The 27,801-nt window shown below is 42.0% G+C and overlaps 1 protein-coding gene across 1 annotated transcript; it reads left to right on the top strand.

Annotated features, from left to right (window-relative positions):
* The first annotated feature begins 228 nt into the window (after positions 1 to 228).
* On the top strand, positions 229 to 27,459 carry Oit3 (oncoprotein induced transcript 3). Its single transcript, XM_070020361.1, has 9 exons — positions 229 to 666; positions 4,479 to 4,853; positions 5,930 to 6,037; positions 8,708 to 8,830; positions 13,751 to 13,873; positions 15,691 to 15,851; positions 18,162 to 18,577; positions 24,188 to 24,287; positions 26,554 to 27,459. The coding sequence occupies exons 1-9, from the start codon at positions 615 to 617 to the stop codon at positions 26,725 to 26,727; spliced, it is 1,632 nt and encodes a 543-aa protein (XP_069876462.1). The 5' UTR covers positions 229 to 614; the 3' UTR covers positions 26,728 to 27,459.
* Positions 27,460 to 27,801: the final 342 nt, after the last annotated feature.

A 27,801-nucleotide genomic window follows, 5' to 3' on the forward strand; every position in this document is an offset into this window, starting at 1 on the left:
AGTGATAGAAGACGGGCCTAGCAAACACAGGTCTTGGGTCCAAACCTCAATTTTGCCTAAAGAATAGAACTTAAAAGAGGATATTGGCCCTATCCCAAACTCGTCACTACTTTTTTTGTGGCTATTGTCAGCACCTTGACCTTCTCACCAAGACATTTCCTGTTGTCCTGCTGTGATATGTGGCTTGTCCCAGTGCCGCTGAGCACCACTTTGGTTCAGAATCTTGAAACCAACTCCTAGAACTCACACAATATTCCAACATGAGGGATTGTTCCCTTCTGGATAAGATACTGGAGGTTTCACTTCAGGGAATTCTTGAGAGAAAACAATCAGAGGATGAGGGATTATGAGGGCTTTTTAACCCCTTAAAGAAAAATATCAATATAATAATTCTGGTGACAGTGGGTGACCTTTCCTGGGGTCAAGGCCAGAGCGAGGGACTCCTGTCCCACTCATCCTCTTCCTCTGATAAGGACCTAGGTTATACTGACAAAGTCATTCTTCATAAAAGCCTGCAAGTTTCTCTCTTTCTTTCGTTTAAGCACTGGAAAAGAAGAGAAAGGAAAACATAGTGAGAGGATTTCCACTTGGTTTCTGGTGGCTGGTCCAGAAAGATGCCTCAGATCCTGCTGCTCACCTTTCTTGTCACCTCGGTGTCCCCCATGGGTGAGTCTCCTGTCCAAACCTTGTCACTGTATACTTTTGTTGTTGCAGTTGGCTATGTGCATAGATTGTCTAGAACTGTATGTTAAGGCTTTAAATATTGGATCTAGAATTGAATAAGGAAAATCGTTTCTCTATGAAAATGTGTTTTTGGAGAATTTCTGTTCCATGTTCCATTTAACCTCTTTCCGGAGCTTCCACACTTTCCAGGGCTTATAGGAACACCTTTCCATGAGCTAAATATTTCTTTTGGATACTTTTATAGTTCCAATATAGGAGTAGAAAATAATTTCTATAATTCAGAATCGGGTGTTAGTTTTTGTGAATGCAAAGGTGAAATCTTTCTTCTCAAGAAGGGACAGAGCTGGATGAAAGAGACTTAGTTATTTTGACCTTCAAATATAGGTATTTTTTTTTGTACTGACCAAGCAATTCAGAAACTGTCTCTCTCAGACTTGGCACAAATCTGGCCAACTAGGCAAAGGGAAGTTTCAGTTCTAGTTACTAACTGATTTTCCTTTCTTTTTTTCTCCAATAAAGCATAAACTCTTATTAGAAGAGTGGGTGGAGGACAAATAAAGAGAACCATGCCATACTTCTAACTCATCCATAATTTATTTCTTTGCAGGAACCTAGGCCTTAAAAATAGATTTGGGAGGACTGGGAAGGTGGCTCAGTGGTAGAGTGCTTGCTTCGCATGCATGAGGACCTGGGTTCAATTCCTCAGCGCTGTGGCTCAAGTGCTAGAGCACTAGCCATGAGCTGAAGAGCTGGGAGATAGTGCCCTGGCCCAGAGTTCAGGCCCCACAACCAGCAAAAAAAAAAAAATTGAATGTTGGGTGCTGGTGGCTCACGCCTATAATCCTAGGTACTCAGGAAACTGAGGTCTAAGGATCACAGTTCAAGGCCAGCCCAGACAGGAAAGTTCTTGAGACTCTTATCTCCAATTTACCACCAGAAAAGTGGATGTGGAACTGTGGCTCAAGTGGTAGAGTGCTAGCCTGAAGTAGAAAAGCTCAGGGTCAGCACCCAGGCCTTTAGCTCAAGCCCCATGATGAAAAAAAAAAAAATTGGGAGGACTCTAAGAAATGAAAGCTAAATGCATATAATTTCCTGAATGAGATCCTGGAACAGGGGGAAAAAAACTATGGAAATCTGAATAAATGTAGACTAGTCAAAAATAATGTATTGACAATACATTGACATTTATTGTGGCCCAAGTGCCATGCTAATGAAGATATTCTATGTGTCTACAGTGGGAATAGGAGAGGAAAACAGCACAGAATACATGGGAACTCTTCATACTGTCTTCTCAACTCATCTCAGAGTCAAAACTGTCCCCTAAAACAGGCTTGATCTACCTGCCAATCACCCTAAATCTGCTGAAGTAACTAGCTAAGAATACTCAGGCATCAAGTCATGCACCAGCTTTTCCCACTTCCCTTTTCATGCTCTCCATTGCCTCCAGATCCTCCTGTTTCTCCCCACAATGCACCCAACACTTGACTCAATGCCAGAAGTGAGATCTAGGGATAGGCTGACATTTGTTGGCCTGGGAGGAGAGGGAAATGAGAGAGGGGGGCAAGAAGGGTGGGGAAGGAGAGAGAGGGAAAAAACAAGATACTAAAGGGGATGAGCAGGGGAGAAAAGGAAGGTGAAGGGGAATTAAGCCCAGTGGGATACCGGGCCAATGAAGGAGATGATCTTGAGGTGGCTGCTGGGTAGAGCAACCCTGAAACTAAAGGGTGGGGACACAGACTGTGCAGGAGCCCTGGAGGACAAGTGAGCCACTGAGACTATAAGGGACACACAGGGCTGTCCTTTTTTTAAGAGCTTCCATTGAAGAGAGTGTATCCTAATATAGGGTTAATATGCATAATACCAAATTCTGGGCTCCACATTGCAGCTGAAAAAGGATTCTTTATTGTTTTATTTTATGTCAGTGTGAGGCTTTGAACTCAGGGCCTAGGCTCTGCCCCTGAGTTCTTTTTTTTTTTTTTCTACTCAAGGCTAGCACTCTACAACTTTGAGCTACAACTCCACTTCCAGTTTTCTGGTAGTTAATTGAAGATAAGAGTCTCACATAACTTTCCTGCCTAGAATGGCTTTGAACTGTGATCCTCAGATCTCAGACTACTGAGTAGGTAGGATTACAAGCATAAGCCACCAGCACCCAACTTGAACCAGGATTTAATACCAAGATCAGATTATTAAAGGAGATAGAAAGCCAGAAGCTGCTGGGTCACTTCCAGAGGCAGTGAATTTTTTAACAGCATAAGAAATGGCAGCTAACTTGAAGGGAAACTTTATAAATCATGGAATATTCATTATGTTCTTCTGCAGAAATCATTAAAGGTTGAGTATGCAACCATTCCTTATAAAATTACAGAGGCAAAAAAATGAGAGGAATATTTGTGTGGATTAATAATCACCTGTGAAATTGCTCTAGAGTCCCTGCTTAGCAAGAGACTGACAGCCAAGAGAGCAAGGGGGACATATTTTCCCCTGAGGTGAGGGGCGGAGGACATTTCTTTCTTCCAGAGACATCACGCTGCTCCATTGAGGCACCTTAGGGATATATTAAATGAAGGGCTGTTTCTGCTATCCCCCAGCTTTGCAAATATGTTCTTTCCAGAAAATCCTTATTTCTTGTCCCAAACTGTCATACTATCTCTAGGAACCACTTGCCAGTAGTCTCTGTATTGCTTACAAACCAGCAATGCTGGGGATTTTTCCTTCTCAGTGGAAAGAGCTTTAGACACTGTTTATCTCTTGGAATTTGCCGCTGATATGGAAGTTTTCTTTACAGATAGTCATCTAAACATGTGAAGCCAACTACACTGTGGTCCCCAAAGCCTCTCCTGTGGATGGATAGTTGAACTGAAATGTGCTTGGTCCCAATAATCTGGTTTAGCTTTCATAATGGAATACCTAACTCTGATTCTGGAGCCTGTTCCAGGATCAAACCTGGGGCCTTGTGTATGTTCAACTCAGGCTCAACTGAGCTCCCTACCAGCCCCCATCCCAGAGTTTTGAAAACTAACATGAATTTTCTTCCATCTTTTTCCCAAACCCAAATTCTCAGCTTCTTCTATAGTAACCAATGCCTAGGATCCCTTCAAAGGCTCTCCAACTTCCTCTAGACAAATCAGTCCATATTCTCATAAGATGCACCCTTCAGGTATGAACACAATACTCAGAATATGGTCTGCTTGACTAAATATCTGCTTGATATTTAGGAGAGGAACACAAAGGTGTAACTTCTCTGAACATTTAAAATACTATCTATTGAAATGGAAAAAATATGGTCTGCTCAGTTGCAGATCATAATTTAATCTGAATGACTATACTTCCATTGAAAGATTAGATACAAAGTTTAGTCCAACAACCAACATTAAGCCTTAAATAGGTTGAAAACAATGCTGTAAAGAGCATTTATGAAAGATGTTTAAATCAAGTTGAGAGATCTTAGCTTCTCTTTAGGACGGTAGGTGGTCTCTTTTTTAAAAAAATATTTTTTGTTATTGTAAAGGTGATGTACAGAGGGGTCACAGTACGTAAGTCAGATAAAGAATGTATTTCTCTTTGGACAATGTCACCTGTTCCTTTGTTCTCTCCCAGTTTTTCCCTCCCGTCCCCACCCACAAGTTATATAGCTCATTTTCCACATAGGGGCGGTAGGTGATTTCTTTGTTGAACTCAAAAAAAAAAAAAAAAAAAAAAGCCCAAATGGGAGTTGGAGAGAAAGGCTCAGGGTGCTGGCGCCACCATCTGCAATGTCACCGAGTACCCTGAGGTGCCCTCTTCCCTCCCAGCCCTAGATCCCTGCTCTGCCTATGTCAGTCTGAATGATCCCTGGAGGAACACTGAACATCAGCTGGATGAGTCTCAAGGCTCCCCTGCATGTGACAGCCATGTGGACGGAGAGTGGTACCGCTTCACAGGCATGGCAGGTGATGCCATGCCCACCTTCTGCGTGCCAGAAAACCACTGTGGAACCCATGCCCCTGTCTGGCTCAATGGCAGCCACCCTGTAGAAGGTGATGGCATTGTGCAGCGCCAGGCCTGTGCCAGCTTCAAAGGGAACTGCTGCCTGTGGAACACCACGGTGGAGGTCAAGGCTTGCTCCGGAGGTTACTATGTGTATCGATTGGCTAAGCCCAGTGTGTGCTTCCATGTCTACTGTGGCCGTGAGTACTGAAACCCAGTTATGATGACAATAGCATCTCAGTCGAAGCAAATTTCCTTTGGGACCCATGATACATCCATATCATGATTTCAGACATCTATTCTTAGAACTTCTGAAAACTTCCTACAGAAATAGAAAGGGGAAGGAACTACCAGTTTTATCAGTTCTATTTTCTGTGTGTGTGTGTGTGTGTGTGTGTGTGTGTGTGTGTGTGTGTGTGTGTGTGTGTGTGTGTGTGCTAATACTGGTGTTTGCACTCAGGGCCTAGATGCTGCTCCTTAGCTTTTTGCTCAAAGCTGGTGTTCTACCACTTGAGCCTCATCTCCACTTCCAGCTTTGTGGTGGCTAATTGGAGAGTCTCACAAACTTTCCTGCCAGTCTGGCTTTGAACCACAATCCTCAGATTTCAGCATCCTGAGTAGGTAGGATTTTTAGACATATGCCACCAGTGCCCACTTAATTCTTTTTATCTTTTATCTTTTTCCATTCAAACAAAACAGTAGAAATGAAGTGTTAATTTACATTATCTAAATAGTCCTTTTTTTAATTTAAAGGACCCCTTTTTATGTCATCTGTGTTGATAAATTGATAGCTATTCAGACATCCATCTGATAATTGTGCTTACTATCCATTAATTTGTTAAAGTGGCGTCTAATGAGAAGGAGCTTCAGGAAGTCATTTACACCAAGCAAATTTCTGTGTTCTTAATTCCATCAAATCTACATAGTTTTATGTTTTCAATCTTGTAGTACTGGGGATAGAACCTGCAACTCTACTGTGCTAGGCAAGTGTTCTATCCCTGAGCTACATTGTCACATCCTCAGTGCCTATATGTTTAAGTCCATAGAAGAGGAGGACACATCATATCTGGTAATACTCCAAATTTATAAGAACTATATTGCCAGCTACAGGCCTATCGACCTGAAACTGAGAGTCACTGATCTGAAGGTCAGAAGACACCCCCGAGCAATTTGACTCTTTCACACAAGGTCTAAACCATGAGACTTTCCATGCAGATGGCTGGGAACTGGTGCTCGGTGACTATACTCACAAAAGAGCATCTTTATCCTTGTGCAGATTTTTATGACGTCTGTGAGGAGTACTGCCAGGACAGCTGCTCGGACACCGATGAGTGCACATGCCCACCAGGGAGTGTGATAGGCCACGACGGGCAGACGTGTTTTGGTAAGAAACAAGTTGAGGTAGAACTCGGAACTTGTGATCATGGAAACCAATCAAAATCTCTGCCTGTCTCAGGGCTCCATCGTTGACACAGTTTGCCTCTCCAACACTTGCAGTAGTGTTTACCTTTTTAGTTCCTGACTGCAGTTCAAGCCAAGGTTTTGTTGTGACAGCCCCTAGACAGTCTACAGTTATGCTGTCTGCTGTGGTGGCCATTTGCCCCAATGTGGCTGTGGAGGAGTTGAGATGTGTCTAGTGGTTCTTGAGAATCTTACTTCCCTACATTTTAAGTTAAAAACTTACTGATTATTGATTCAATCATTGGAAAACCAAAAATGTGTGGAACAACTTAAGTAACTAAATTATATCTATATTTCCTCAGTGGAAATGCAGATCAAATGTTTCTGATAAAAATTGACATCCAATTGAGATGTGTGATGAATTTATTTCACAGTGTGTTCCAAAAACATGTATTGTTTTCTTATGTGTGCTTCCAGGGCTTCTTCAAGCAGATATAAACAGATATAAAAATTTCAAAGATACCGTTATTTATTGAACTTTTCTTTTTATATCAAAGGCAAACTACATATACACCTCCTCATTGATAATATTTCTTGGATGTCTTTGGCTAGCAAATCACCACACATCTACCTAGGGTCTATAAACATCACTGACATCATGAGTTGTAGGCAGGCTTTTATGTTTAAAACTGACTTTGTCAATTTTAGCTTTTATTATTTTTCACTTAAATATAACAATTATCATAATTTGTTTTCAGTTATATGTATTTTTCAGGAAGAGAGGAGACTATAAGAAAATAATAAAACAGATGTGCATGCCTCCAGATTTAAGAACAGTTAAATTTTGCTTTCTGTTTTAAACACTTACATAGACTTTTACGGATACAAATCAAGTGGTCATTCTCCATCTTCTTTGTCCTCTCACCCGCCAACTGATCACAGTTTGCAAGTTCACTCTGCTCCCTGTCTCTATGCTTTTATTATTTATTTATTGTTTGTGTCCACAATACTATGTGATATGGTAATGGTTTTGGTTTTCTTTCTGTTTTTTGTTCTTATTTTTGAGACAGGATCTCATTAGGTAGCACAGGCTTTGAATTCATGATCCTCCTGCCTCAGTCTCTAGAATGCTGGAATTATAGGTGTGTGTCACCAGGCCCAGCTAACAACACTGTTCAATGGATTCTTCAATTGAACTTAAAAATGACACCTTACTCCATGGGTAAGATGTCCAAGCTATCAGTTACAATCCCAAATAACCATAGCCTGAATAAGTAGAGGTTCAGTTCTCCTTTACATTGAAAACAATTCAGTCTCCAGGTTAGCAGTCCAAGCTTGAAATGGCCTTGAAGGGAGCCCAAGCCCAGGTGTGGCCCTGTCCCTCGCCAGCCGTTCACCATGCCTTTGCAAGCAGCAAGGCAAGGGCTCAGAGGGGTCCTCAGCAACCATAGTTTCCACTTCTACAGCTTCTAAACATTTATTGGTTTGTAATTCTGCCCTGTTTTTTTACCCTTATTTTACTTGCTTTCCTTCCTCTTTCTCTTTCTGGTATTAGTATATATATTCGAATTTCCTGGATTGTTGTGTTATACCTACTCCAAAGACCCTGTTACCTGCTTTGGCCTCTCCCCTGGGGTTCTCATTTATGGTGGACTATCTTCTGCTGCCATCCTTTTCTGTAGCTCTTCACTCTTATCACTGATTTGAGGCAATTTTACTACAAAGTAGGTTTTCAGATGTTTCTGTCAGGCATTACAGACACATTACCAGTCTGGGCCAAATTGCTTATCAGTTTCTCAGTTTACAATCCCCTGACCACATGGGAAATATAAATCTACTTCAGCCATGGCAGGGCCCTGGCATGGGCTTTCCAGTGTTTGTGAAGACTGACTTTTCCCTCCCCTAAACCTCAGGCAGATAGCTTCCTTATTGCTTCCCTAGGCCACCTGGCAAAGTTCTACTTTTCAGTTTAATTGGGAAATACATTAGTCAAGTAATTGATAAAGAAGAGGTTTCTTGAGTATACAGTTCTGGAGGTTCAAGAGCATGGCACAAGCATTGGCTCAGTTCTAGGGAATGCCTCATGGCAGATAGTTTACGCTACAATCACATGGAAGAGGGAGAGATTGCATGATAGACAGAAATCCAGATAACAACTGGAATCACACAAGACCCTCTTCATCCACCTTCAAGGTCCCTGATGACCTCACTACCCAGCTACTCTACTAGGCCCCACCACTCTCATAGCATGCCATGTTGGAGTCACACAAGCACTGGGGTTTACTTAATCCATATCCAAGTCACAGCAAAGGGATCCTGGACTTAAGTAGAATCTCTGTTCTAGTTCATCTCCTTTCTTGGGTCCAAGGCCATGCCCAGATCATGATCCTCCTATTTGATGCTTCCTATCATAGCTAGAAACAGGTGTACACCACTATATCAAGCTCTCAGTTGAGTGCCTTCCACTCAGCAGAGGCATATGAACAACTAACAGGGAGACAAGGTTAGTAGAAATGATGATGCCATATCACAGTGGGTGATTGGGGTGTGCAGAGTTACCAGCAGGAGCTGAGAAGAGGTGGGGAATCTGCTCGGTCTTGGGACAAGGTGAGTCTCTTGGCAGTAGAACAACGGTATTGTTTCTCTTCTACAGATGAAAATGAATGTGAGCAGAACAATGGGGGCTGCAGTGAGATATGTGTAAACCTCAAAGGCTCCCACCGCTGTCAGTGTGGGGTTGGACGTGTTCTAAGGAGCGATGGCAGGACTTGTGAAGGTGAGACCATGAGGAAGGACTCAAGTCCAGAGTCCTAAGGAAGCCACTGGCCCATTGTCCAACATCTGGGAATGTGCCTTAGAGTTAGAGGAGTGACTCGCTGCACAAAAACATGATAGAAAGGATTCACGATCAGCAGGGGGTATTTATGTTGTGCACATAATTCAGTGTTAATGTTGTCTCCCACTTATCAGGAGAGACTTTTTCAGGAGCCACAAGCCACATTTTTATGATGACAATAACACATTTTTTTAAAATTGTGATTAAGTGATTACATAATTTCCCAAATTTCACAGTATTGTGGAATAATGATGCTCATTTAAAGTCACAAGTTCATTCTAACTTTCCTGGAGCAAATTGTCTATCACAGTCTATAACATATAACGGTGTACACTATACACCATACATGTGATCAGCAACATGGGGATATTTAGTAGGGTTCGACCAGATGAGTGGAAGTTCTTTGTTTCTTAAGTCCTGTTAATTTTGTCGTATCACCTAACATTTACGATTTAACATCCACTTATCAGGGAGACTATGTACCATTTGTCTCTTTGCTCTTGGCTTATCTCGCTCAACATGATTTCTTCTAGCTCCATCCATTTCCCTGCAAATGCCATTATTTTTTCATTTCTAATCACAAGCCACATTTTTAATAGAGAAATTGAATTGAACTATTCCATGGTTTTCAAGCTTAGATATAGTCTTAGATCGCATAAGATTTGTTAAAGTGCAAATTCTGGTTCAGGGGGCCTGGATGCAGGTCAAGACAATTACCTCTGCAAATAACTTGTAAATGACATGTGCATTACTGGCCCAGGAAGCAGAGCTGGGAGCAGGGTGAAGCTGAAGATCACTAGTCTTCCACAAAGAACCCAGGTGTGGATAGGGCCTTACAGTTCATGAGGCTTTGTTTTGTTTTGTTTTGTTTTTGTGCCAGTACTGGGCTTGAAACTCAGGGCTGAGCACCATTCCTTAGCTTTTTTGCTCAAAGCTGGTACTCTATCACTTGAGCCATAGCTCTACTTCTAGCTTTTTGCTAATTAATTGAGGATAAAAGTCTCTCATATTTTTTCCTGCCTAGGCTGACTTCAAACCATGATCCTCAGATCTCAGACTCTTGAGTAGCTAGGATTATAGGTGAGCCATGAACACCTGGCTAACAGTTCATATTTCTAACAAGTTCCATAGGTGATTCTCCCTGTCTTACAAGTTTGGGAAATTGGTTTTCATGAGGTTGCTATCCCTATGTATGCTTTGCATTTATTAAAGATTAGCATATTTTTTGGAGATAAATAAAATTATCTACTTTTAATAGCAGAGATGTTATATACATTATATGACTAAGGAACAAAAAAAAGAGTTCCTGATATACATCAAGTAATTGAAATATAAATTGTTTTCTGTTTTCTATTTTTACTTTTTTATTTATTTTTGGTGCTGGTCCTAGGCCTTGAACTCAGGGCCTGGGCACTGTCCATGAGGTTCTTTGTCTCAAGGCTAGTGCTCTACCAGTTGAGCCACAGTTCCATTTCCGGCCTTTTCTGAGTAGTTTATTGGAAATAAGGGTCTAATGAACTTTTCTGCGCAGGCCTGCTTCAAACCACCATCCTCAGATCTCAGACTCCTGAGTAGCTACAATTATAGGTATGAGCCACCAGTGTCCAGCTGTATTTTTATTTTTTAAGTTGATATGATTTATAGAACACCACATGATGTTTCAATAATCTACTATTATTGCACGAAACTTAGACAGTGTCCCCACTCTAAGACACATTTACCTTTGCAAATCATTACAGCTAAAAATTCACACTTCTACTCTCATAAATGTGAATTTTCCTCACAGTCATAGCAGAGAGTGACATGGAAAGATCAGTAGCTTGACTGTCATTATATACAAAAGACATGATTTATCCTACAGGATAACTGATTTGTGAATCAATAGAACTATACTACTGCTTACAAGAATAGACTTTTTTCTTGTTAAATTCAAAATAATATTACCACAAAAAATGGTTAAGTATCACAATTTTCCCATGTAACAAAGTTTACAATGTTATATACTATCCCTTTATAGCAAAGTTAAGTGTATTTTAAATTTTATTGACTAAGGATATTTGCATATTAATAAAACATGTATGAGGAATATTTGTAATTATTCATGAATATGTTATTAGAACTATTATCGTTAATCCTCATAACCAGAAGTTATTACTTATGAATTATATATGAATATATATTTTAGGAGTGATAGTGCCATTTGAAACTTAGATTTTATTGATAGTCTGAACATACTTTTGTAGTAGGACTATTAAAATCTTTTTTGTTTATCTTGTATATATTTTATAGTTTCGGAGTTTGCACTCATGGGTCACACTTGCTAGGCAAAGTGCTTTTGCTCTGATTACTTTTGAGATGAGATCTGTTTTTTGACTAGGCCAGCCTGAACCACAATCCCCAATTTATGCTTCCCTCGTAGCGGAGCAGGTACATGCTACCACTCCCAACTTTCTCTGTTCACAAACTTGTTTATTCCAGGCTGGCCTGGAACTTAGGTCGTCCCAGCCCCATCTTCCCATGTAGCTGGGGTGACAAATCTGTGTCATTGTGCCCAACTATTGGTTGAAATGATGTGGGGAGTAATCTGGAAAACTTTTTGCCCAGTAAAAAGTTTAACCTTAAATGTTTTCTTGCTATTGTTTCTAACATATTTATAAGATATTTCTTTGTTACTTTGTATGTCCCTCCCCCACGGTATAACCCCTGTTTTCACTGTATTTGATGTTGGTATAATTTGGGGAGGGGAAGGGAAAAAAACAAATTGTTTAAATAGGGATACAGGCGGACCCATTGCAACAATGAGATGTACAAGACGTTATGTCAAAAAACAAACTTTACAACTTTGGTGGTGGGAGGGGGGAGATGGGAAGGGATGGGAAGGGGAAACAAAGGAAGAGGCAACAATGCTTGATAAGAAATGTACTCTTTACCTTGCCCATGTAATTGTAACCTCTCTGTACAGTATTTTCACAATTAGAAAAAAAAGTTTAACCTTGATCCTCTTGATCTCCACCTTCTGATTAGTTTATAGACATGTTACCAGAACCTGGTTTAATTATATTTTTAAAAAATAATAATTATATCTTTAAAATTATATCTTTTAAAAAATAATAAATGATCCTTTTAAATTTTAAGTAATTTTTACTGTTTTATTAGAAAGCATAAAGAAAATGCAGAGATAACAAAATGGCCCATAATCCCTTTTGCCAGATAATTCCATTCCAAACATTTAGCTCTATCCTCCTGAGAGACTTAAATCCTTCGAAGTAATTTAGATTTTCAGTGTATTTTGTGCTTTGGATTTTGGGGCCTGAAATCTGTGTGGTCATTTAATGTGAACCTTTTGTTTTACAAATATTGAAATTACAACTTAGAGAAACAAAATGACATGAAAAAGGTTATTTGGGGTTAGGGTGTAGCTCAGTAGTAGAATACTGCCATGTGTGAGACCCTGGGTTCCATCTCCCAAAGTGCAAAAACAAATTCTATTATTATTACTGATTTCAATATCTTAAAGCATATGTTTTATTTTTTCCACCATTGTATATATGATTTTAGCTATTTTAAAAGTTTATAAACTTTGCTTATGTCCTTTTGAAATATATAGATTTATAAACAGGTAATACCTAATGTCTTCTAAGTTTTGCAAAGACTAATTCATTGAGAATTTATTTTTTATAAAAGAATAACTTTATAAAAGTTGAAACATTCACTTCCATTTTTTTACCTAGAAAAAATATCAGCAAGCTTCTCCCATAAAGGCTAGATGATAAATATTTTAGACATTGTACACCATACAGAATCAGTCAAAACTACACAACTCTGCCTTTGTAGTGAGAAAACTGCCACAGACAATAGGTAGATAAGTGGTCATGGCTGTGTGCCAATAACTATTTATAACAATGTGTAACAAGTTAGAGTGACAACCCCTGACCTGGAAGATGATAACCTGGTCCCACAAGGTTGTTGTGGTTGTTGTTGTGGTAGTAGTAATAATAATAATAGTAATTAATAATTAGTAATAATAATTATTACTACTACAGTGCTGGGGATTGAACCTCAGGGCCTTGCACATTCTAGGCAAGCACTCTATTCTTGAGCTACAGCCCCAGTCCCCAAGCCTCATTTTATAGTGTGTCATCGTCAGCCAAGATGCTTTAACCCTAGCCCTCTGGTTCCTAGAAATTCTAGAAGATGGGCCAGTGATCCAGCCAGTGAGCAGCAACTCTGTCCACCAGCTCATCCAGTTGAATTTATACCCAGTCCTTTTTCATCAATAATACTCTATAAAATTCAAACTAATTAAATGTTAGAGCAACTATAAAATGGCTTTGGGGGTCTTATTCCTAAATGCCTATGATCTCAGTCCAACCATGAGAAAGAAATCAGACAAAAGTGAATACCCAAATTGAAATGCCTGAGCAGCTTACATGGGGAGCTGGAATTTGACAATGGCTGCTTATAGTTTGTAGCCATAACATTTATTTTTTTTGGGGGGGGTCCAGTTGTGGGGCCTGAACTCTGGGTCTGGGTGCTGTCCCTCAGCTCTTCAGCTCAAGGCTAGTGCTCTACCACTTGAGCCACAGCGCCACTTCTGGCTTTTTTCTTTTTGCTTATGTGGTGCTGAGGAATCAAACCCAGGGCCTCAGGCATGCAAGGCAAGCGCTCTACCACTGAGCCATCTTCCCAGCCCCTGTAGCCATAACATTTAACTAATATTTTTGCCAGGTTGTCTACAAATCTCCATCACCAGGCCAGATGCCAGGGATACTGCTGTAAAATAAGGAACAATTCCTGCTGTACATGTGGGAGCTTGTGAGGAAGAGGGCTGATTCCCTTTTGTGTTGGTCTCCACTGCAGATATTAAAGGATGCCACAGCAACAATGGTGGCTGCAGCCACTCTTGCATAGAATCTGAGAAAGGCTACCACTGCGAGTGTCCCCGAGGCTTGGTGCTGTCCGACGATAACCACACTTGCCAAGGTAGAACATGGATGGTCCCCATCCACCCCATTTATATTTCCCTTCCCTGAACCCCTTAACCCTCCCCTCCCAAGTGCACCAGACTCTCCTCTTTCCCAACACTAGCTCTTTGAGTAGCCACCTCTGATGAATCATTCAAAAGAGAATATCTCTGCAGAATTACAAAATGCTCATCTTCCTTTGTTGTTTATACCTGATTTTTCTCTAAATTTCTATGGCTAATAGTACAGCTAATAGCAGTTTGGAAGAATAAGACAAATAAGGAGAGTTTCATAAAGCTTAGTTGAAGTGTTGGGGAATGGCTTCTCTCAACAATGCTCCAAAGACTGTATTCTTCTAGTTCACTACTCCAGCAAATGTTTAATGTCCCTTCTGTCTGACTTCTTTATATTTTATGTTGTTATAATATATCCTCACATACTGGATTGTGACAGGCCTTTCAGGGTGTGCAAAGTCTAGAGAAGTGAACATCTACGGAAAAACAATCTTTTTTTTATAGTAAGTTGAAATGGAATTTATAGTCAGAGTTTACAACCTTACCAAGCAGTGCAAGGACAATTTGGAAGTCTTCTCTGAAAGCACTAACACTGTTTATTACCTATGTTTTATAGGGCAATAATTAATGGTGAAATGAAAGCAGGACTGTGTGTCATTTAAGCTTATATCAAAGCAATGCTTTTCTTGAATTGCCAATAAATTGTGTTGGTATTAAATGTTAATCCTTTAGGAATTTTACTTGTGGAGTATGCTAACCATATTTTGTACCAACTGTTTGTTTAATTGACAGTTGAATACAAGACTCCTATTTTACAGAACAATATATTAAGCATGGCACCCATGGCTCATGCATGCAATCTTAGCTACTTAGGAGATTGAGATCTGAAGATCATGGTTTGAAGACAGCTTGGGCAGGAAGTCCATGAGACTCCTGTCTCCACTTAACCACCAAAAAACTGGAAGTAGAGCTGTGGCTCAAGTGGTAAAACACCAGCCTTGAACAAAAGAGCCAAAGGACAGTGCCCTGGGTTCCAGCCCCAGTAGCACAGGCACACACACACACACACACACACACACACACACACACACACCCTAATATACTTGAGGGGTAATAAATGGTCGTAATTCTGAGAGTTAGGAAGTCTAGTCACACACACACACACACACACACACACACACACACACACACACACACACACACACACACACACACACACTAATATACTTGAGGGGTAATAAATGGTCGTAATTCTGAGAGTTAGGAAGTCTAGTCCCATTGGTGGAAGAGAGAACAAAAAGTACAGAAGTGGTTGGGAATGTGACTTAGTGGTAAAGTGTCTGCCTAGCATGCATGAAGCCTTGAGTTCAATTCCTCAGTACCACATAAACAGAAAAAGCCAAAAGTGGTGCTGTGGCTCAAGTGGTAGAGCACTAGCCTTGAGCGCAGAGAGGCTCAGGCCCTGAGTTCAAGCCCCAGGACCAACCAAAATATAAAGTACAGATTGGGGCTGGGAAGGTGGCTCAGTGGTAGAGCACTTGCCTTGCACACATGAGGTCCTGGGTTCGATTCCTCAGCACCACATAAGCAAAAAAGAAAAAAGCCGGAAGTGGCGCTGTGGCTCAAGTGGTAGAGCGCTAGCCTTGAGCTGAAGAACTGAGGGACAGCACCCAAGCCCAGAGTTCAGACCCCACGACCAGACCCACACACACACACAAAAAAAGATGTATGAGAAACTATTCCCACCCCCCCCGCAGAATACCTCCTTTCTCTTCCTCCCAACCCAGGTCTCCCTTTCTAACATCAGTCTCCTCTTTCACAGTTCCCGTGTTGTGCAAGTCAAGTACCATTGAAGTGAGTGTCCCAAGGGAGCTGGTTGGTGGCCTGGAGCTCTTCCTGACTAACACTTCCTGCCGAGGAGTGTCCAATGGCACCCATGTCAACATCTTCTTCTCTCTCAAGACATGCGGCACTGTGGTGGAAGTAGGTCTGCCTTGTGAACACTAGGAGAAGGACAGGAATGCAGCATGGCTCGTGTTATACATGAAATACTTCCACGTAACAGAATTGACTCACGCCTGTAATCCTAGTTACTCAGGAAGCTAAGATTGGAGGATCAGGGTTTGAAGTCAGTCCAAGCAGACAAGTCCAAAAGACTTTTATAGCTAATTATCCAGCAAAAAGCTGGAAGTGTGGCTCAAGTGATAGAATGCCAGTCTTGAGGGAAAAAAGCTAAGTGAGAGAGTACAAGGCCTTGAGCTCAAGCTCCACTACTGGTGTGAGAGAAAGAGTTACAAAAAGAAAGGAAAAAAACTAAGCTGAAAATATGTTATTCATTTAACAAGTATGTTATTAAGCACCTGTCCAGGGCTGGGCAATATAAGGAAGCGAATTAGGAAGAATGCTGTTGATCCTTCTCTCCAGTGGCCCTAAGTCCCCCAGGTGTACAGACACATTGATGTAGTAGTACAGAGAGGCTGGCTGGGTCCCCTCTCATCAGCTCATCTGACTGGAAGAAAAGGTTTATTTCGAGATGGTGGTTTATTTGTAGAGCAGTAATGAGTGCATATACTGAGCCAGGTTGAGGGGAAAAGTTTATTCTTTCAGCCCTGTGCTGGAGAGCACTGGAGGCAATTCCTGCCATAAGAAACTCACATAGCAACACTGAAATGACAGCGCATAGAATGTCAGTAAGGGATGAACTGTGAAACCTCAGAGCTCCTAGGAGTCCAAGAGGCCCCCTCTCTCAAGGGGCTTGGACTGGGGCAAAAGAGGAGGTCTTACACAAGCAGAGAGGGGGAAAAAGAAAGAACCTTTCAGATGGGGAATAAATGAGCAAAGTCTCTGAGAGGAGAGTGGGTGTGCCTGGCTGAGATGAATGTGCAGTGCAAGAATTCCCGCCTGACAAGGAATACACACTGGAAAATGAAATTAGAAAGTACATGGGATGGAGAATGGGTCAAAGACCAGCCTGTATGCAAGGGAGAGGCATCCAGGTTTGATCTCACAGAGGTGGGGATAACCAGGGACAGAGGAGATGGAACTGATTGTGTGCAAGATGGATAGACACAGATGATGCAGCTGCAGGTCAGTGCAGAAGCCTGAGCCATCATCTGGGCAAGTGAGTATTTGTTTACACATCTCACTAAGTAAAACCTTGAGGGCTAATCAGACTTGGGGTAAGAGGCCAACTGTGTGGATTCTCGCCATGGATGAGCCAGTGTGAATGCCCCATTGCAGGCTGGAAGCATTCTGGTATACAGCCCCGTGGGGGCTGCTGTAAAGAGCCAAAAAGCATCTACAATGTGGTAGCACTGAGGTCCCAGGGTGGGAGACTCCAGCGTAAGCTTGTGCTGTAGCAGAATCCCCAGGTCCAAAACTCTGAAAAAATAACACATGGATGCTGGCCTCTCCTAAGATAACAGAGCTTGGAATGTGCGGATTCTGCATGAATCTGTTTTTATGAGTAATGCTCCAAGGGAATGTGTGGGCTGACCAAAAAGTAGTAAGTAAAATTTCTTTTTTTTTTTTTTTAATCGGTTGTGGGGCTTGAACTCTGGGCCTGGGCGCTCTCCCTAAGCTCTTCAGCTCAAAGCTAGTACTCTACCACTTGATCCACAGCGCCACTTCTGGTTTGCTGGTGGTTTATTAGAGTAAGAGTCTCACGGACTTTTCTGCCTGTGCTGGCTTTGAACCGTGATCCTCAGATCTTAGCCTCCTGAGTAGCTAGGATTACAGGGGTGATCCACCAGCACCTGGTAGTAAGTATAATTTCTAACAGTTGGGAGCAAGGCGGGGGGGGGGGGGGGGAAATCCAATAAAATAAATACTTTTAAACTGGGCACTGGTGGCTCATACCTGTTATCCAAGCTACTCAGGAGGTTGAGATCTGAGAGTCATGGTTCAAAGCAGGCATGAAAGTCTATGAGCAGAAGTGAAGCTGTGGTTCGAAGTGGTAGAGAGCTAGCCTTGAGCACAAGGCTCAGTGATAGTACCCAGGCCACAGGGCCTGGACAGGCACCAAAAATAAATAAGTAATTTTATTTGAAAAGGTTTAGTGTCCATAGTCTCAGCTACTCAACAGAAATGGCAAAAGAATCTCTTGAGCCCAAGAGTTCAAAGCTAGACTGGACAACACTGAGATAACAACTCAAAAACAGTAGAGAAAAAATTAAAGCTCTGGAGGTGTAGGCAACAAAATCTGTAATGTGTTTTGATGTACCAGATGTTTCTAAAAAGGGAGATAATTCTAGAAATAAGCCTAAGCTCTTAACTTGTCCTGGCCTGGCACAGGTAGTGGAGGATAAAATTGTGGCCAGCAACCTGGTGACAGGTGTCCCCAAGCAGACCCCGGGGAGTAGCGGGGATGTCATCATCCGCACCAGCAAGCTTCTGATCCCTGTGACCTGCGAGTACCCGCGTCTCTACAACATCTCCGAAGGCTACGTTCCCAACCTCCGAAATGCGCCCCTAGAGATCATGAGCCGCAACCACGGCATCTTCCCCTTCACGCTGGAGATCTTCAAGGACAACGAGTTCGAGGAACCCTACCGGGAAGCCCTACCCACACTCAAGCTCCGGGACTCCCTCTACTTCGGCATTGAGCCCCTGGTGCACGTGAGCGGCCTGGAAAGCTTGGTGGAGAGCTGCTTCGCCACCCCCACCTCCAAAATGGATGAGATCCCCAAGTACTACCTTATCCGCGATGGGTAATTACGCTGCTTGATGTCTCCTGAATTCACCCATCTAGACCTTAGGACACTCCCAGAGGGTCCTCACTAGTCACGTCTGGAGGTGGAGGTGAAAGGGGAGAGAGAGGGAAGTCAAAAATGACTCCAGGGAGTCTAGCTCGAGTAACTCCCCACATGCCACTGAGAAAAGACATTATATAAAAGAAGTAGATTTGAGATTTTAAAGAAGATTGAGTTTGATCCTACAAAGTAATATACTGAATGTGTATGGTGTGTGTGTGTGTGCATGCCAATCCTGGGGCTGGAACTCAGTAGCTAGACATTGTCTTAGTTTTTCTATTCAAGGCTGGTGCTCTACCACTTGAGCCACAGCTCCACTTCCAGCTTTTTGCTGGTTAATTCACAATGAGAGTCTCTTGGCTTTGTCTCCCCAGCTGGCTTCAAACTTTGATCCTCAGATCTCAGCCTCCTGATATACTGAGTAACTTTAAACTTGCAATACCTATAAGTGGGCAGTTGGAAATGAGCAGCAGGCTCAGAAACTAGGTCAAGACTAGAGGTAAAAGACAGTGCATCACCCTGCTTTATCACTGAAATTGAAGGGCCTGCTAGCCTGCTCAAAGAGGGCAGGAGTGTGTGAGGCACACACACTAAGCCCTTCGTTCTGGAAAGAGCAGAAGAAAACAGCAAGTATAGACTCCCTTTTTAAGAAATTTGCAAGTAGCTAAGCATGGTGGCTCAAATATGTAATTCTAGGAAGTAGATATAGGGGATTGTGGTTTAAGACCAGCCCAGGCAAAATGTTCACAAGACTCCATCTCAACCAGTGGCTGAGCACCATAGTATTAAGCCCATGGTGTTAAGAATGCTAACTATTCCTAGAAGCATGAATAGGGAGATTTCAGTCCAGGATAGCCTGGGCATTAAGCCAGACCATATCTTAAAAAGTAACCAATGCAAAAAAGGACTAGTGTAGTGGCTTAAGTGGTAGAGCCCCTGCCTAGCAAAGGCTCTGAGTTCAAATACCAATACAATGCAGCCAAAAAAAGGAAGTTTGGTAGGGAGACAGTGAAGCAGTAAGACAAAATATTTGGTAGACTCTAAGAGAAGAAAAAGCATACATTTTTAGGTTCAAATCCATTGACTAGCTTTGATTCATGATCTTTCAGGTCTCCTGAGCAGTTAGGATCACATGCTAATATTAATCATTCTTTTTTTTTTTTTTTTTTTTTTTTTTTTTTTTTTTTTTGCCAGTCCTGGAGCCTGAACTCTGGGCCTAGGTGCTATCCCTCAACTCATCAGCTCTTCAGCTTAAGGCTAGCACTCTACCACCTGAGCTACAAGGCCACTTCTGGCTTTTTTTTGTTTATGTGGTGCTGAGGAATCAAACTCAGGGCCTCATGCATGCAAGGCAAGCACTCTACCACTAAGCCACCTCCCCAGCCCCAATATTAATCATTCTTAACACCCATCCCTCAACACCCCTTTTGACCATTTTTGATGAGTTTATTATGCTGTTTTCATACACATATATACTTTGTAAAGTGTACAGTTTGTATGCTCTGAGAAACCATATCCCTAATAATGAATACTTAAAATAGTAATTTGGGGCTAGTCATAAACATACATACATGTGCATATTTATATGTATGCATACCTATATGTTTATATGATGCACAAATGTGTATATATGTGTGCACATATGTATACAAGTATAAATAAGTACATATATATACCCTAAATGTGAGAGAAATGCTATTTACTTTTTTTTTAAAAAGAAGCATATAGTCACAACTCATATAGTGGAAAGGAGTGACCTACAATCTAAAAACTTATGAAATTACACATTTGTTCTTGAGATGCTCAATGAAGTACTGTTCCTTTGTTTAGGCAGTTCTAAGGAACTGCACTATTTAGTTAGTGTGTAGGCATATGTGTGTATGAAAGAGAGAGAAACAGAGGCAGACTGAGAGAGCTGCAAAAGAAAAAAAAAATCAGGGGCTAGGAAGGTGGCTCAGTGGTAGAGTGCTTGCCTTGCATGCATGAGGCCCTGGGTTCGATTCCTCAGCACCATATAAGCAAAAAGAAAAAAACCGGAAGTGGCACTGTAGCTCAAGTGGTAGAGCACTAGCCTTGAGCTGAAGAGCTGAAGAACAACGCCTAGACCCAGAGTTCAGGCCCCATGACTGGACCCCCCCCCCAAAAAAAAAAAGAAAGAAAAAAATCAGAGACAAGAACTGGGAAGCTGGACTGGGAATGTGTGTTAGTGGTAGAGTGCTTATCTAGCATCCATGAAGCCCTGGGTTCAATTCCTCAGTACCACATTTTTTTTAAAAAAAGATAGAAGGGCTGGGAAGGTGGCTCAGTGGTAGAGTGCTTGCCTTGCATGCATGAGGCCCTGGGTTCGATTCCTCAGCACCACATAAGCAGAAAAAGCCAGAAATGGCCTGTGGCTCAAGTGGTAGAGTGCTAGCCTTGAGCTGAAGAGCTGAGGGACAGCGCCCAGGCCCAGAGTTCAGGCCCCATGACTGGCAAAAAAAAAAAGATAGAAGTGGCACTGTGGCTCAAGTGATAGAGTGGTAGCCTTGAGCAAAAGCAGCTCAGGAACAGTGCTCAGGCCCTGAGTTCAAGCCCTAGGACTGGCAAAAAAAGAAAAAAAAAGAACTGGAGCCAAGCACTGGTGGCTCACGCCTGTAATCCTAGCTTGAGGCTCAGGAGGCTGAGATCCAAGAATCACAGTTCAAAGCCAGCCCGGGCAAGAAAGTCTGTGAAACTCTTATCTCCAATTAACCAGCAGAAAACCAGAAGTGGTGCTGTGGCTCAAGTGGTAGAGTGCTTCCTTACCTTGAGCTGAAGAGCTCAAGAGATAGCACCCAGGTCCAGAGTTCAAGGCCTATGGCTGAACAAAAAAAAAAAAAAAAGAACTTGGAAACCATAGTGGAAGACCTGGTTTGTAAGCTGGCAGGCAGCAGTCCAAGTCTCCAGACAAGAGATACAGGAGATAACTGGCTCTCTGCCTCACCCTCTGACTGACCTTGGCCTCCTCCAGTTTCTGCTTTTGCCAGAGAGAATTACAAGCAGATCCCAAACTGAGGTTCAGTTTGAACTGATGTTCAGTATCCTGACACCGTTTGTGAAATTTCCTTCCCCACCTTTTGTTCTTATCTGACTCATTGTGATCCTTCAAGATTCTGTAGTTTTTCCCCTCTATACAACCTTCTCTGATTCTATCTCATGGCAAAGTCAAATTACTTTCTTTTTCCTTCCTCCTCAAGCTTTTGTAGAGTGGAGGTCGTTAAATATTTGCCAATAAATTTACTAAATGAGTACTTTAAATAGTAATTTGGGGCTAGTCATAAACACACTTATATGTGCATATTTGTATGTATGCATACCTATATGTTTATATGTGTGCACAAATGTGTGTATATGTGTGCACATAGGTATACAGTACATGTATACATGGGCATGCATATATATATATATATATAAATAAGTACACATATATGTATTTGTGTGTGTATTTTTTTTGTCAGTCATGGAGCTTGAACTCTGGGCCTGGGTGCTGTCCCTCAGCTCTTCAGCTCAAGGCTAGCACCCTACCACTTGAGCCACAGCACCATTTCTGGTTTTTTGTTTTTTGGTTGTTGTTTTTTTTGCTTATGTGGACCTGAGGAATTGAACCTGAGGCCTCATGCATGCGAGGCAAGTACTCTACCACTGAGCCAACCTCCCAGCCCTTGTGTGTGTATTTATGGCAGTACTGGGTTTGAACTCAGAGCCTTGGGTGCTCTTGCTTAGCTTTTTTCCTCAGGGATGAAATTCTGCCACTTGAGACACAGCTCCACTTCTGGCTTTTTGGTGGTTAATTGGAGATAAGTATCTCAAAGACTGAGACTGAGGACCATGATTCAAAGCCAGAAAAAACATGAAACACTTATCTCCAACTAACCAGCAAAAAAGTCAGAAGTGGAGCTATGGCTTAAGTGATAGAGCACCAACCTTGAGAGAAAAAGCCACACACACACACACACACACACACACACACACACACACACACACAAATAATCAGCACAAAATAGGACTGGAGGTGTAGCTCAAGTGAAAAAGTACCAGCTTAGCAAGTATGAGGCCTTCAAAGTTCAAACCACAGTACTACCAAAAAGAAAAAAAAAGATGAATTTAGATACAAGGCATCATTTAAATACGAAGTGTGCTGTTATCATATTATCATGTGACAAACTGTCATGTCATAGATCATATTACTCATCTATTTCTTCAATTTTTGGTGCTGGTGATCAAGCTGAGGATCTGTAAGTTAATTTTTTCTTAGGAAATACAAGAAATAGAAACCATAGCACTTGTTGAGATCATCTCCAGGTTGGTGAAGTCAGGAGCTAGTAGCTACTCAAGTTGAGATATGCTCTCTCTTTTGGGGTCTACTGAATTCATAGCTCTAGACTTTCTAGGCAATAGTACTTTCTGCCTAGAAAGTACCACTTGAGCAAAGATGCCTTAAAAAAAAAACTTTACTGATTTTTTTTTTTTTTTGGTTGGTCACAGGGCTTGAACTCTGGGTTTGGGCACTGTCCCTGTGCTCTTCAGCTCAAGGCAAGTGCTCTACCACTTCAGCCACATCGCCACTTCCAGTTTTCTAGTGGTTTATTGGAAATAAGAGTCTCATAGACTTTCCTGCCCAGGCTGGCTTTGAACCGTGATCTTCAGATCTCAGCCTCCTGAGTAGCTAGGATTACAGGTGTGAGCACCAGCGCCTGGCTTTTACTGAATTTTTTAATGGCACTAAAACAGCAATAAACAGAATGTAGAGTAAGAACCTTGTTTCAGAGTCTCTTATGTCTAACCACACTTCTTCCTGGCTCAGTAGAAAAATTACTACCTACATATAAAAAGTCAACTCTGTCTTGGGAAGAAGAAAAGTTCTTTTAGAACTTAGAATAGAACAAATAATATGAGGGTAATCCCTGGCTTTTTAGGGAAAAAAAAATCAACAATATCCAAGCAATATCTAAAATATCTCAAGGTTCAGCCTTGAGATACACTCAGAAATTGTACTGTAAGCAGTAGACCTAAGCTAAAAAACTTTATCACAGTGTAACTCACCATTATATGTACAAAACGGGCAATTAGAATAACTGTGGCAAGTGTCCCCATTGGAAGCACAAATTCCCTAAGAAACTTCCAGGTGTGCAGGGCTCTTTGATCACAAATTGTGGTTTGTTTACTTTGTAACCTTCAGTGTTCTTGTCTGTCAAGTGTCTGGTCAATATTTATTAAATCTAAGAAAGTCCTCTTCAAACCAATAACAAAAATCATGAAGTCAGAATTCTTGCCCCACATTGCAGGTGAAAGACAGTCTCCTCTCAGTGGACATGGGGCACTGAAACAAATGGTGATGATGACCTAGCGGGCTTGCTGGGCAAGCCTAAGATGCCCCATGGGGGAGGACTGTGTCTCCATATCTTCAGGAATCTCTTTTCTCCTTCCTCCTCAGATAGCTGGGGAACCCCAGCTGCTCCACCTCTCCCTTAGGCCAGATGTGAGGCTCACGCTTGTTTTTCCACCTCTGTGGAAACGATCAGTCTCACCTGCTGTCTCTCTTGCTTTCAGCTGTGTTTCAGATGATTCCGTGAAGCAGTACTCATCCCGAGATCACCTAGTAAAGCATTTCCAGGTCCCCGTCTTCAAGTTTGTGGGCAAAGATCACAAGGTGAGCTAAACACCTTTACCTCATTAACCCTAGACCTAAGCCTTCCTTCTTTGTGTCCCAGAATGCTGACATTTTAAGAATCTGTGCTTAGAGTCTGCAGGACCCCTGGGAGAATATGAAGAAACCAGTGGAGAGGTTTCCCACTTTCATGCATTCACAGTTAACCCACTTCACACATGCACACAACACACACACACACACACACACACACACACACACACACACACACACACACACACACACACACACACACACACACACTAGCAGAGCTATTCAAAGGAAACACCGTAGAATAATTTCAAATCTTTACTGGCAGATACGATGAATAAGCCAGTGTGGAGGCAGGTGTGGTGATGCACACTTTTAATCCCAGCATGCAGAGACAAAGAGGAGGATCTTGAGTTTGGGGGTGGCCTGGGGTTCATAGCAAGAACCTGGAGAGCCAGGAGCTGGTGGCTCACACTTATAATCCTGGCTACTCAGAAGGCTGATCTGAGGATCGTGGTTCAAAGCCAGCCCAGGCAAGGAAAGTCCGTGAGACTCTTATCTCCAATTAACCACCAGAAAACCAAAAGTGGCACTGTGGCTCAATTGGTAGAGCACTTGCCTTGAGCTGAACAGCTGAGGGACAGAGTCCAGCCCCAGAGTTCAAGCCCCAGGACGAAAAAAAGAAAAAAAAGAAGAAAAAAGAACCTGGAGAGAAGAGTGGGGGAAGGAGGGAAAGAAGGAGATGAAAGAGGAAGGAAAAGAGGTAGGGAGAAAGGGAGGGAAGGAGGAGGAAGAAGGAAATGAGGGAGAAAAGCCAGTGGGGCAGTCAGTTACATAGATAAGAAATGAACAGAAAAGACAAATAATGAAATGGGAAGAGAAAATAGTGCTTTAAAATGCCAATTGTAGTGGGGTGCTGATAGCTCACGCCTGTAATCCTAACTACTCAGAAGGCTGAGATCTGAGGATTGCAGTTCAAATCCAGCCCAGGCAGAAAAGTCCGTAAGACTCTTACCTCCAATAAACCACCAGAAAACCCAAAGTGGTACTGTGGCTCAAATGGTAGAGTGCTAGCCTTGAGCTGAAGAGCTGAGGGACAGTGCCAAGGCCCAGAATTCAGGCCCCACAACCAACAACAATAACAACAAAAACCAATTGTAAGATACCACTTTTTGCATATTAAATTGAGGAAAATTATGAATTGCAATGTTTTCAAGATTCTAAAGAGAAGTTTACAATATCTGTGTAAATTGACACACTTTCTAGAAAGCTACATGACAATATCTAATAAATCATTATCTAATAATAGTCATTAAGTCATGAATTCTCTTATCTACTAATTCCAATTCTATAAGTTTCTCAAAAACAAAGTTTAAAAAAAAGTGGATATATATGTTGTGTTGTCTTAAGGAGGGCATGAAAAAAAACCCAAACTAATAGACCTAAGGAGTCCATATAACATACTAATTTGATGCACTATCAAGCAGATAAACATGGGAAAGAAAAAAGCCTGTTACAACAGTTAAAACCATCATAACAATGTATGTGCATATAAAACATGCATTAAAAATCCACTGCTATCTCCTTGGATAAAGGCTATGAGGCTGTGCAGGGAGGGCCACAGTGACAAGGTGCAAGTTTGGTTGTCCTTGTCACAGTTGTGAGTCGTTTGGAACAAAGGAAGTTTAAGAGGCAGACATCTTTCTTACCCTGCCCTTTGTGTGTGTGTGTCCCGTGCAACATGCCACTTTCACAGACCAGCTGCTGACAAGCATGACTGTCATTAGCCTCTCTAGAAGAAGCCTGAGGCTGCTCTTTCTAAAAAGGACTTGTCCTGGGGCTGGGAAGGTGGCTCAGTGGTAGAGCACTAGCCTTGCATGCATGAGGCCCTGGGTTCGATTCCTCAGTGCCACATAAGCAAAAAGAAAAAAAGCCGGAAGTGGCGCTGTGGAGCAAGTGGAAGAGCTGAAGAGGGACAGTGCCCAGGCCCCATGACCGAACCCAAAAAACAAAACAAAACAAAACAAAACAAAACAAAAAAACAAGAAAGGACTTGTCCTACAGTACCCCCTGTTATTCCTAGCTCTTGTCCCAACCCAGTGTATAGCCTACCCTATGTGTCTCAGCTTCCCCATCTGTAAGGTGGGATGAAGCACCCACCTCATGATTGCTCTTTGGAGTGAGTGAATGTGTGACAGTGTCCTGTATCTGCCATCATGGTGACCCATGGCAGCAGCAGGTCCCTTGTTTGTACTAAGGATCACTACCTTCTTTCCAGGAGGTGTTTCTGCACTGCCAGGTCCTGGTCTGCAGGATGCTGGACGAGCAATCCCGCTGTGCCCAGGGCTGCCACCGGCGCTTGCGACGTGAGGCCGGATCTGCTGAGGACTGGGCCAGGCTGCAGCGTCAGACACTGAGTGGAGGCCCGATCAGCATCGACTGGGAAGACTAGACCCCGCTGCAGGCTGGTCCTTCTCCCCAGACTCCCTAAAGCACCAGAGAACCTTCTAGAACACCTAACTTCCTTAAACCAAGCAGTGTAAGGTTAGACAAATCCCTAGAACCCATTGATGGCTGCTGGTCCCTCACTGGCCAAACACTGGCAAACTAGCCTAGATAGCCTAGATTGCACAGTCAAGGGGTGGCCACAGGCTCCTCCACTTCTCCACTTATTTCTACATTAAATAGTCTGTGAATGGTGCAAAAAGACTTTCAAAGTTAGAAGGTGGATATGATGTTTCAAGTTAGAAACCTAAAAAACAACAAAATTTAAATTGCTACTTAAATTAAAACTCAAATACCCAATGGCTCCTGAATCATGTAAATGTTATTTATACCCTGAAATTTCAATTCCAATTCAACATAGTTATAGGAGACTTGGAAGTTTATTAATAAAAAGCTGTATAATAATAAACTACCATTTGGCTTTCCTCTTGTATAATACTTTCTTCGGAGGTTTTCTTATAGCCTTAAGTGAAATATTTTCACTTAATAAATATTAATAAGCTCATCAAGAAGCATTTAAGTGGTTCAGTGATTTAACTATAAGCAAAGTATGCTCCCATATGCCCTATGAATCAGTAATCAGTACCTTCAGGTCAGCAAGACAATAGAACAAGGCATAAAATTATAATGTACTCTATTTCACAGGTGCTTAGTAAATTTTATTAAAATAAACATAAGCCACAAGAATCAATGATATCTGAAGTTGAATCCAATTTTGTGTGTGTGTGTGTGTGTGTGTGTGTGTGTGTGTGTGTGTGTGTGTGTGTATGTGTATGTGTGTGTGTATCTTGGGGCTTGAACTCATTGCATAGGCAATGTCCCTGAACTTTCATGCTCAAGGCTAGTGCATTACCACTTGAGTCACAAATCCACTTCCTGTGTTTTGATGGTTAATTGGAGATAAGAGTCTCACAGACTTTCTTGCCCCGATTGGCTTCGAAGCATGGTTATCAGATCTCAGTATCCTGAATAGCTAGGATACAGATGTGAGCCATCCACTTCCAGCTCCAATTTCTTGATG

Source organism: Dipodomys merriami, unplaced genomic scaffold (assembly GCF_024711535.1).
Source record: "Dipodomys merriami isolate MVZ:Mamm:240054 unplaced genomic scaffold, mDipMer1.0.p SCAF_14, whole genome shotgun sequence".
Lineage (NCBI taxonomy): Eukaryota > Metazoa > Chordata > Mammalia > Rodentia > Heteromyidae > Dipodomys > Dipodomys merriami.

Bases quoted from the DNA above. Each gene is read 5' to 3' on its own strand.
- Oit3 (XM_070020361.1), top strand. From the start codon at position 615: ATGCCTCAGATCCTGCTGCTCACCTTTCTTGTCACCTCGGTGTCCCCC. The intron at 13,874-15,690 runs GTAGAACATGGA...CCTCTTTCACAG, and splicing joins CGATAACCACACTTGCCAAG to TTCCCGTGTTGTGCAAGTCA. The intron at 24,288-26,553 runs GTGAGCTAAACA...CCTTCTTTCCAG, and splicing joins TTGTGGGCAAAGATCACAAG to GAGGTGTTTCTGCACTGCCA.